Consider the following 11,807-nt stretch of genomic DNA (forward strand, 5'->3'; position numbering starts at 1 on the left):
TCAAAATAAATTTTCTTCTTATTGCATTGCTATCTTTGATTAAATCATTCGTTTTGAGTTGATTTCATTCTTATTGCATTTGCAATCTTTGATTAATTTATCCATTTCAAGCTATGCTTATAATCAATTTCCTTCTTGTTCATTGTTTTGATCTTTTTCAAGCATTTTGCATTGAAATAATGATTAATGGACTAATAACACTTTCACAAAAGAAGTTTTGCATATTACTCTGGAAGTTTCTAAATAATACAAAATCCTGAAACAGGACTATTGTTTAGAACTCACCAAGCTTAAGGGTTGGAAATATTATCTCTTTGGACTCTTTATTGGTTGAACCAAAAGGCAAGACATTTCATCAGTGATACAACCTCGACAAATGACGAGTGATGTCAACCTAAGTGTAAAAGAGAGTCATTCTCGAGAAAAGAAATGATACTTTGCATTCATGAACATCTGGTCATTACACCCAGGGAATAGTGTAACAGATCAAACTGATTGAAGATGATACAAATACTATGCCTTTGAGTTGCAGCGGAATGGATGGAAGAAACCAAATGTTATTCCTCTGAAATTGCAGTAGGAGGCATAAACTTTATGTCTTAAAAGGTACAGTAGAAGGGACTCTAAAATTACAGTGGGGCAACCTTTCCGAGCAAAATGTGATTGTTTCTTTGACTTTTCTGTCAAGAATACCAGCCGAACAATATGACAGCGTAATACGTCAGCGATAATGTCCTAATGAACAACGCACGATGATACCTTAAGCCTTTTTAAAAAGGGCTCATGACATTTCTACATTCATATAATAACACATCTAGTTAGGAGCATTTGATTCATTTCAATCATAGCATCCTAATTATTTGACACATTCATAACACATCTAGTTAGGAGCATTTGATTCATTTCGATCATAGCATCCTAATCATTTGACATAAGCATAGATATATGGAACTGATTCTACAGGTGATATCCCTAGAATTAGTGAATTCACAAGCCTTAAACCCCTAAGCAATAGGGTAACAGTTTGAAGATTTCTGATCTTAACCCTTAAGAGGGAAACAGATCGAAGACGAAGGGTCTTAAACCCTAATCGGTAGGGTAACAGATCAATTGCAGATCTTATCTCCTAAGCAGAGTGAAACAGATCGAAGATGAAGATCTTAACCCCTAGCGGTAGGGAAACAGATCGAAGATGAAGATCTTAACCCTAGCGAAGAGGGAAACAGATCGAAGATGATGGGCTTTAACCCCTAGCGCAGAGGGTAACAAGCGAATTTACAAGCCTTAAACCCTAAGCGGTAGGGTAACCGGTGAAGATTTAGATCTTAACCCCCTAAGTAGTAGGGAAACAGATAAAAAATAATGGGCTTTAACCCCCTAAGCAGTAGGGTAACAAGCCGAATTTACAAGTCTTAAACCCCTAAGCAGTAGGGTAACAGGCTGAAGATTTACAAATCTTAACCTCCTAAGCAGTAGGGTAACAAGCCGAATTTACAAGCCTTAAACCCCTAAGCAGTAGGGTAACAGGCTGAAGATTTACAAATCTTAACCCCCTAACCAGTAGGGTAACAGGTTGAATTTACAGATCTTAACCCCTTAAGCAGTTAGAAAATAGATCGAAGATGATGGGCCTTAAACCCCTAAGTAGTAGGGTAACAGGCTGGAAATTACAAATTTCTTTTTCCCTGAAATGGCATTGGAGCTGCTAAAAGCCACAGCAGATCTCCTTGAAGTTTCAGAGGATCTTTTCTTCCTGAAATGGCATTGGAGCGGCTAAAAGCCACAACAGATCTCCTTGAAGTTTCAGCAAACCTCTTCTTCCAGAAATGGTATTGGAGAGGCTAAAAGCCAAAGCAGATCTCCTTGAAGTTTCAGTGGAAGAAGATCAAAACAAGTCTTATCTCCCTGAAGTTGCAGAGGAGCAGACCGAAGATAGCAGATCTGACATTCCTGTGTTTCTGATGAAGCAGATCCAAGATTTCAACATGACATCCACGTGCTTATAGGGAACAAGTTGAAAATAGCGATTTGGCATCCACGTGCTTATAGGGAACAAATCGAAGATAGCGAGATCGACATTCACGTGCTTACGAGTGAAGCGGATCAAAGATTTCAACATGGCATCCCCTGCTTATAGGGAACAAGTTGAAAACATCGATTTGGCATCCCCTGTGCTTATAGGGAACAAATCGAATATAGCAGATCGACATTCACTGTGCTTACGGTGAAGCGGATCAAAGATTTCAACATGGCATCCCCTGCTTATAGGGAACAAGTTGAAAACATCGTTGGCATCCTTGTGCTTATAGGAACAGATCGAAGACAAGCAGATCGACATTCCTGTGCTTACAGTGAAGCAGATCAAAGATTTCAGCATGGCATCCCTGTGCTTATAGGGAACAAGTTGAAAATAGCAGATTTGGCATCCCTGTGCTTATAGGGAACAAATCGAAGATAGCAGATCTGACATTCCTGTGCTTACAGTGAAGCAGATCAAAGATTTCAGCATGGCATCCCTGTGCTTATAGGGAACAAGTTGAAAACATCAGATTTGGCATCCCTGTGCTTATAGGGAACAGATCGAAGATAGCAGATCTGACATTCCTGTGCTTATAGTGAAGCAGATCAAAGATTTCAGCATGGCATCCCTGTGCTTATAGGGAACAAGTTAAAAACATCAGATTTGGCATCCCTGTGCTTATAGGGAACAAATCGAAGATAGCAAATCTGACATTCCTGTGCTTACAGTAAAGCAGATCAAAGATTTCAGCATGGCATCCTTGTGCTTATAGGGAACAAGTTGAAAACAACAGATTTGGCATCCCTGTGCTTATAGGGAACGGATCGAAGATAGCAGATCTGACATTCTTGTGCTTACAGTGAAGTAGATCGAAGATTTCAGCATGACATCCCTGTGCTTATAGGGAACAAGTTGAAAACAGCAGATTTGGCATCCCTGTGCTTATAGGGAACGGATCGAAGATAGAAAATCTGACATTCCTGTGCTTACAGTTGAAACAGATCAAAGATAGCGGATATCGCCTTCCTGAGTTGCAGTGAAGCAGATTGAAGCCGTCAAGAGGCCATTTTAAAGAAGATCAAGAACTCAAGACTCGGCGAGCCCTGGCAAAATTGGCAAAATGGAGCAAAGAGGGGCAGCTGTAAGACCCAAATTTTGCCCGGGACCCAATAAAACCAAACCCGAATTAAGCCTAGCCTATTATCCAATTACAAGCCCAAACCCAATTTTGGCCCAACCTAATCCCAACCCAAACACAAAAAAATAAATAAATAAATAAATAAAAACCTTGGCCACCTACTCCACCACCTTGGCCACCAACTCCACCACCCTTGGCCACCTAAACCACCCCAACCACTCCACTTGTAAAATTTGGCTATAAAAGCCATTCAAGACTTTGATTTTATAGGGGGTTTTTGTTTTTTTTGGAGAAGGATTGTTCTTTGTTTTGGAGGAGGTTTTTTTTATTTTTTGGAGGTGTTTTTTTGTTTTTTGGAAAGAAGGTTATTTTTGTTTCTTGGAAAGGCTAGTTTTTGGAGATTAATCAAAGATCAAAGCAAAAGAGGTTTCTTTTGTCTATTCTTATCTTTAGTTCTTTGTTTGTTTGTTGTTTTCCTTTCAATTTTATTTTGTTTTTTTTATACGAAAGTAAAAATAAAAGTAAGAAGCTTACCCATATTTTCATTACCGAAAAAGGTTTTTTTTGAGGTCCGGCCGCCGTGTACGGTGGCGTCGATGGTGGCCCGTGGGGGTCCATGACCGAAACAAAGCCGGACCAACGGCCGGATTTAGAAAAGAGGGAGAAAGAGAGTTGAGAGCTTCGTTTTATTATTTTATTATTTTTACTATTATTTATATTATTATTATTATTATTATTTCTCATGTATATATTATTATTTATATTATTATTATATTATATATGCCCTCTCCATATTTATTTATATTATTATTATCATTATTGTTACTTTTATTATTTTTATTTCTAACTACTATTATTATATATATATATGTATTATTGTTTGTATTATTATTATTATTATTACCCTATTGTTATTACTTTACTTTTGTATTCTAATATATTATTAATATTACTCATATTTTTATTATTTTTGCTATCACTATTACTATTATATATTAGTGTATATTTTTATGTATATATATATATTTATATTTATATATAGTATTGTTTTTATTACTTTAATTTAATATTTTTATTATATTTGCTTTTTTATTTCTATATTTATTATTATTATATAGTAGTGTGTATTTCTATTATATACATATATATATATATATATATTTATATATAGTATTATTGTTTACTTTACTTTAATTTTATTCTTATTATCATTATATCCAACCCAATAATAATTCTTTCATAAAAGTAATATTCCGTATTTGGTAATTCGAGACAATCGTGCCCTAACTTATTGGGTTTCGATTTTTCTCCTTTAACCTAAATAACGGAATACTCTTTTAAATCATAACATGACTTTTGAAAATGCTTATTCTCGAGATACGAGGTGTTGTGCCCTAACTTACTGGGTATGGCATTTTGTTACCTCGAAATAAGATTTTTGCAAGTAAAGGCAATATTCGGTGTTTGGGAATTCGAGGAACGTGCCTAACTTACTGGGTTTCGATTTTCCTCGTTCACCTTAACTAACTGAAAAACCTTTTGAAATACACGAATTTTTATATAAAAGGCAAGCTCGTTCTCGAAAATTCAAGATGTCATGTCCTAACTTACTGGATGTGACATTTTATATTGTGAGACGAGAAGGTTCTTAACATTTAAGCATTTTCTTTACAAAGAGGATCGTATTTTAAATTCTTTCAAGTTTTCAAATTTTCGACACTAAGACACTAATTAATCAACTAGGTACCAATTTTGGGCGATCGAGGGTGCTAATCCTTCCTCGTATGCGTAATCGACTCGAACTCATTTTTGATTTTCGAGACCAAAAATTATCGTTTTAGTAAATCTTAACTTTTATTAAAATGATTAACTTAAGGTGATCCGATCACACCTAAAAAGATTGGTGGCGACTCCTGTTTTCATTTTTTTTCTCCAAGTCGATACCCGTTTTTTTCAAAAAAATGGTTACGACACACATATTCTAAAAATTTTATATATCATAGTCGAATTGATATTTAACATCTAAATTGAAAACTAAATTAATGGAAATACTTTATTGTTATAGTATTGATATTTTAAGACTCAATTTAAAAAAAATCAAAATTTGTTGATAGTTTGAAATAAAACCTTGTGCTTTGTTGTGATGGACACTATTGTAAATAAAATTGTTAAAAATATTGGTATTATTTTGTTAAATTAAAATGTTTAAGAATTGAATCCATATTTAATGAATTTATTAATATAAAATATTTTCTCTCCTAAATTTATGTATCTATATTATTAATAAAATTATTGGTGAGTTGGTGTCGGTTGACTTTTTATATTAAAATAAATTATATTATTCGAGAGTATTTTAATATTTTTAACTTAAAAAATAAAAATATGTTTAAGATGGGATTTGAATCATATCAATTACAATGAAACATTTAAAGTGTACCGCTTAATTAAAATTTTATTTTAATTTATTTATACATTTTAACTTTGTTATGCACACTATATTACTTCCATTATTCGACAATTTATGTTATTTTTAGACACACTTATATTCTAAATGTGCGGTTTCTACATGCACGTATGATAGTATTTTTAATTGTTATTATTGTTTTGTAAATTGATTTCCGCATATAAAATAGTTTACTTTATTGTTATCAAAAGGAAAACACAACTTTATTTTTAATAATAATAACCTTGAAAGACATTATTGAATAAAACTGTTACGAAACTCGAATATGAAAAATAATATTAAGATTTTAAAATAAATAAATATATGTTATCTTCTCCTTTTGTGAATGCATTTAAAATTCTAAGGTAAATCCTAAGACAATAACTATAAAAAAAGCGTTTCTTTATTCAAAAAAATTAGGTTAAAATATATTTTAAATCCTTATACTTTTCTTACATTCGAATTTAGCCTCTTTATTTTTTATTTTAAGGAATGTAGTCCCTATACTTTTCAGAATATAAAATTGTAAGTCCAATTATTAATAATGTTAAATTTTTTCTTATTACATGAATATCAAATGAGTATTTTTTTATTTAACAATTTGACTTGAAATTTGAAATTTAAAAATAGAGAGAAAATAAAAGTAAAATGATTAAATTTCAAATGAACAAAAAGAACATATCCTTAAATCATATTTTAACCTTTTTATTATCTTTTAAATTTTCTAACAAAATAACTAGATTTTTTGTTTATTTTATTTTGGGTAAACTACACTATTAGTTAATAAACTATAGTTATGTTTTTATTTTGGTCACTTAACTAAAAAAGTTACAATTTAATCACTAAATTATTTAAAAAATTATTTAAATCACTAAATTATTTTTAAAAATTATTTTCTGATAACTTATTAAGGATTTTTTTTAAAAAATTTTTGCTAGCAAATTTCAAACAATAATTAAAAATAAGGCGAATCAATAATTATTGATAAGTAGATCTAATAACTTAAATCAAAACTTTAAATTTCAGAAATGAAAAAATCAATGGTTTAAACTTTGAAACTCAAAATCATTGGACAACAACATAATAATCGAATAAAAGTCGGTGAAATCCCATCTTCCCCACCTAATTTCTCAAGCATCAAAAAGCATTTCCCTTATAATCAAAGATTCCATTTTTATTCAATAAAAAACATTAAAATCAATGAACAGAACAAAACCACTTCCTATTTCCTTTAAAACCTTCTACTCCAATTCACCATGCAAATTGCAATGTTACCCAGTCTGCAAGACAAAGAAAGACCATAAAAAAAACCAGACAAAACTGAAGTGATTCACTTGTCAACGGGCCCTATACTGTTTTTTTTTTTTTTTTTCTGACCGAAGAGTAAAGTGGTTCGATAACTTTGATTGGTCGAGTTACTTAGGTCCCGCCCTTTTCTTAGACTCCACTTTCAAAGGGTTTTGAATCACCAGCGCCTCTATAAATGAAGGGTCTTCCCATTTGCTGCTTCATTAGTCGACAACATAAGCATCCCTTCAAGGTTTTTCTCTATAATTTTCAATTGTTTTTATTTGATTCTCATTTCATCTCATTTCCCCTTTTTTGGTGTTTGTTATTAGAGATCCGAAGAAACCATGGAGAACCCACAATTGATGTCTAACAATGGCTGCTCTGAGGTGGGTTTCTTTTGTTCTTTTTGTTTTTGGCTTAAAAAGGTGTCCATTTTTCATATTATTCTTCTTGATTTTGGCTTTAAAATGAGGCTAATTGGCTAGAAGTATGTTCAAATTCGTGCCTGTTTGCGTACATTGACCAGATTTTAATAATAGAAATGGATGAAACTTTAAACAAAAGGACTGGTTTGCTGTTTAATGATTAATTGTGTGGCTTGGAAGTATTTTTCATGTTGATTCTTTTATTTTCTTTTGGCAGAATTTGAACCAAGCTGCTAATATAATAGTGAATCATGATTTTTCCAATGGACTGCACTCTTGGCATACAAATTGTTGCAACGGCTTTGTTGTTTCGGCCGAGTGTGGTGACCGAGGCAAACCGTCGTCATCATCGAGGTCTGGTGGTAATTATGCAGTTGTCACGAATCGAACCAAATGTTGGCAGGGTTTGGAACAAGATATCACGAGCAGAGTTTTGCCGGGTTCTACGTACTTGGTTTCTGCTTGTGTTGGAGTGTCAGGACCACTTTCAGGGTCTACTGATGTGTTGGCGACTTTGAAGCTTGAAAACCATGGCTCGGCTACTAGCTATATGTTAATTGGAAAGTAATGGTTCTTTGACTTTTATTGCATTACATTTCTTTGTATGTAAGACTCAAAGAGGAACCTTTTTGCTTAATGATATTTTTTGATTGTAGAACCTCTGTGTCAAAGGAGAAGTGGGAAATTGTTGAAGGTACGTTCTCGTTATTGGCCGTGCCTGAACGGCTTGTATTTTATCTGGAAGGGCCTTCTCCCGGTGTTGAGTTGCTTATCGATTCGGTGGTTATTAGCTGTCCTAGTTCAAGCAAATCCGAGGTAAAATCCATTATGTTATGTTCATTTTCATCATTTTCATCCATTGTCTTACGTGACCTAGTTTGATATTTTTGGCATTGTTTTTTATTTTGAAAGAGTGCAAGCATAGGAGCTGGAGACGATAACATCATCATAAACCCGAAATTCGAAGATGGCCTCAATAACTGGTCCGGAAGAGGCTGCAAGGTTGCTTTACATGATTCTATGGCAGATGGGAAGATAGTTCCGCAATCCGGGAAAGCTTTTGCTTCTGCAACTGAGCGTACGCAGAACTGGAATGGAATCCAGCAGGAGATCACTGGAAGAGTGCAACGAAAGCTTGCTTATAGTGTAGCAGCTGTAGTACGGATATTTGGTAACAATGTCACTACCGCTACTGTACAAGCCACACTATGGGTCCAAACACCAGGTCGCAATGATCAGTACGTCGGAATTGCCAAGTAAGTTCTTTATTTGTTCCAATTGGTTTGTGTGGAATCTGTGAAGCTTTAACCTTTGGTTGCCCGTGTTTACCTGTGGTGTTCATGTTTGCGTCTTGACCATTTTTTCTTTTGATCTAAAAGTGTGCAGGCAACCGACAAGGATTGGGTGCAATTGCAAGGAAAGTTCCTTCTAAATGGTTCCCCATCGAGAGTAGTCATCTATTTAGAAGGTCCACCTTCTGGTACCGACCTTCTCGTCAATTCCTTAGTCGTAAAGCATGCTGAGAAAATCCCTCCTTCACCTGCGCCAGTTATTGAGGTGAGTTCTATAATTTCATTGTGGAATCCGGTATTGCTTTTAATATAGTACTTGTGTCCAGCACATATTTGGATATTAGTGCGGAGTATGATCCTCCAAACATACAGAAAAACTTACAAAACATTGAACATATATGTATTGGGCATATACCACCATCCGACACTCACCTCCTAGTCCGGGTGACATATACTTATGGGACAGTTTACTGATATGTTTTTACTTTTTGTAGAATCCTGATTTCGGAGCTAATATAATTACAAATAGCCAACTGGATGACAGTACGAATGGATGGTTTCCTCTTGGCAACTGCAATTTGAGTGTCGGGTCAGGCTCGCCACATATACTCCCTCCAATGGCCAGAGCTTCCCTTGGCGTTCATGAACCTTTAAGTGGCCGTTATATCCATGTGAAAAACCGCACGCAAACTTGGATGGGCCCAGCTCAGATGATCACCGATAAGGTGAAACTTTTCTTGACATACCAAGTATCAGCTTGGGTTCGAATTGGTTCCGGAGCAAATGGTCCTCAAAACGTAAACGTTGCTCTCGGTGTGGACAACCAGTGGGTTAATGGTGGACAAGTTGAGATTAACGATGATAGATGGCACGAAATTGGTGGTTCCTTTAGAATCGAGAAGCAACCATCCAAGGTTATGGTTTATATCCAAGGTCCAGGTGCAGGTGTCGATTTAATGGTCGCTGGAGTTCAGATTTTCCCAGTTAATCGAGAAGCAAGGTTCAAATATCTGAGGCATCAAGCTGATAAGGTACTCAGGTTTCTTAGTATTTACTTATATCAAAATACACAGACCATATAAAAAACAGAAATCGAATTTTTTTGAACCCTATATGAGCAGAGAATTTGTTACCATTTATCATGAAAAAGTGAGAAACTAACAGATAAACGTATCTTCGAACTATTAGTCCTAGCTGATATTTTACTTGTAATGAATGTCTTTGGCTCGAATACAGATCCGAAAGCGTGACGTTGTCCTCAAATTCTCGGGAGCTGGTTCTAGCGGTTTGTCGGGGACCAATGTGAAAGTCGTGCAAACACAAAACAGTTTTCCTATTGGGTCGTGCATGAGCAGAACGAATATAGACAACGAAGATTTCGTTAATTTCTTTGTGAAAAACTTCAACTGGGCAGTGTTCGGGAATGAATTGAAGTGGTATTGGACCGAACCGCAACAAGGAAACTTAAACTACAAAGATGCCGATGATATGGTGGCTTTGTGCCAAAAACACAACGTAGAAACCCGAGGTCATTGTATCTTCTGGGAAGTACAAGCCACGGTCCAACAATGGATTCAAGCATTAAACAAAGACGACTTAATGAAAGCTGTTCAAAACCGTTTAACCAACCTTCTCACCCGTTACAAAGGTAAGTTCAAACACTACGATGTGAACAATGAGATGTTGCACGGATCGTATTATCAAGACAGATTAGGCAAAGATATACGAGCAAACATGTTTAAGACTGCAAATCAGCTTGATCCATCTGCCACATTATTCGTGAATGATTATCATGTTGAAGACGGTTGTGACACTAGATCATGCCCTGAAAGGTATATTGAACACATTCTTGATTTGCAAGAACAAGGTGCACCCGTTGGAGGAATTGGAATTCAAGGACATATAGATAACCCTGTAGGACCAGTTGTGTGTACTGCTCTTGATAAGTTAGGCATTCTCGGCCTTCCTATCTGGTTTACGGAGCTCGATGTGTCTTCAATCAACGAACACGTGAGAGGGGAAGATTTAGAAGTTATGCTTAGAGAAGCTTTCGCACATCCGGCCGTGGAGGGTGTAATGCTGTGGGGATTTTGGGAACTGTTCATGAGCCGGGATAACGCACACTTGGTGAATGCCGAAGGCGAAGTTAATGAAACCGGTAAAAGGTTTCTTGCTCTTAAACACGAGTGGTTGTCTCATGCTCGTGGACAAGTAGATGTAAAAGGACAATTCAATTTCCGAGGCTTTCATGGGAAGTACGCCGTGGAAATCGATACTCCCTCTAAGAAGATCGTGAAAACTTTTGTCGTCGACAAGGGTGATACGCCACTGGTTGTTCCCGTTGAATTATAAATTCCCTACAAACCTAACAAAGGAGGTAATGAGATCTCTCCTCATGGATCATCCATTATTTCCATAAAAGCATACACACACACGTATTTGCGTACATACGTGTATATATACACACACATCATACAAATGCTTGTGATTATCAAATGCATGGGTTGTCTGTTTGCAAAAGTTTGATTGTATCCATTGTAACATAAAATGGTGAAGAAATAAAAGCATGTTTCTTTTTCAGTTATTTAACCAACTCTATCTCCAATGCCAGTTAATTCTGCTACTATATATAGTATGTATATATAAGGTTAAACTCTGTTATTAGTCCCTGTACTTTACGAAAGTTATGGATTTAATCTCTATACCTTTTAGAATTTGAAATTTTAGTCCAGACCCAAACAATAACAATTAATTTGCTTGGTTGAATTCAATTACTAATCTTGTATTATGTGTACAGTTGTAGATTTGATTCATATTCCCCAATTGAATCGTTCTAAGTCTCTATACTTTACGAATTTTGAAACTTCAATATTGATACAAACAATAATCATAATCTATTAATTGAATTTTTAACGAGTAATATACAAAAATAATAAGCAGACATGTTTTATGCATCAATTTTTTTGGAAATAGCAAAATTTAATGAATTTAAAATTATTGTTTAATGAAGACTAAAATTTTAAAATTAAGAAAGTACAAGGACTAAAAACAATTAAAGTATAGGGATTTAATATACAGTTTTTACAAAGTACGAAGACTAGTAATCAAATTTAACATATATATATATAAATAAAGAACCCACAATAGCCCAATTCTATCATTGTTCAAGCTGCAACATGTTTAAAGAAGGCCCAAAGGT

The 11,807-nt window shown here is 34.8% G+C and overlaps 1 protein-coding gene and 1 long non-coding RNA gene across 2 annotated transcripts in view; both read left to right on the forward strand.

Moving 5' to 3' along the window:
* The window catches only part of LOC128293851 (uncharacterized), a 100,014-nt gene extending 96,193 nt beyond the window's left edge, over window positions 1-3,821 (forward strand). The window contains exon 2 of the long non-coding RNA XR_008283965.1: window positions 3,477-3,821. This is a non-coding gene — a long non-coding RNA (uncharacterized LOC128293851). The remainder of the gene's footprint in view (window positions 1-3,476) is intronic.
* Window positions 3,822-6,654: 2,833 nt separating this feature from the next.
* On the forward strand, window positions 6,655-11,201 carry LOC108483923 (endo-1,4-beta-xylanase 1-like). Its single transcript, XM_017787467.2, has 8 exons — window positions 6,655-7,141; window positions 7,221-7,277; window positions 7,534-7,880; window positions 7,973-8,132; window positions 8,229-8,572; window positions 8,696-8,873; window positions 9,103-9,639; window positions 9,845-11,201. The coding sequence occupies exons 1-8, from the start codon at window positions 7,085-7,087 to the stop codon at window positions 10,958-10,960; spliced, it is 2,796 nt and encodes a 931-aa protein (XP_017642956.1). The 5' UTR covers window positions 6,655-7,084; the 3' UTR covers window positions 10,961-11,201.
* Window positions 11,202-11,807: the final 606 nt, after the last annotated feature.

The sequence above is a fragment of the Gossypium arboreum genome, chromosome 6, assembly GCF_025698485.1.
Source record: "Gossypium arboreum isolate Shixiya-1 chromosome 6, ASM2569848v2, whole genome shotgun sequence".
Taxonomy (NCBI): domain Eukaryota; kingdom Viridiplantae; phylum Streptophyta; class Magnoliopsida; order Malvales; family Malvaceae; genus Gossypium; species Gossypium arboreum.

What these genes read in the sequence shown, in the direction of transcription:
- LOC108483923 (XM_017787467.2), top strand. Translation starts at nt 7,085, where the DNA reads ATGAAGGGTCTTCCCATTTGCTGCTTCATTAGTCGACAACATAAGCAT. An exon ending in CAGTACGTCGGAATTGCCAA is followed by an intron (nt 8,573 to 8,695) that starts GTAAGTTCTTTA and finishes TTGATCTAAAAG; the next exon opens with TGTGCAGGCAACCGACAAGG. An exon ending in CACCTGCGCCAGTTATTGAG is followed by an intron (nt 8,874 to 9,102) that starts GTGAGTTCTATA and finishes TACTTTTTGTAG; the next exon opens with AATCCTGATTTCGGAGCTAA.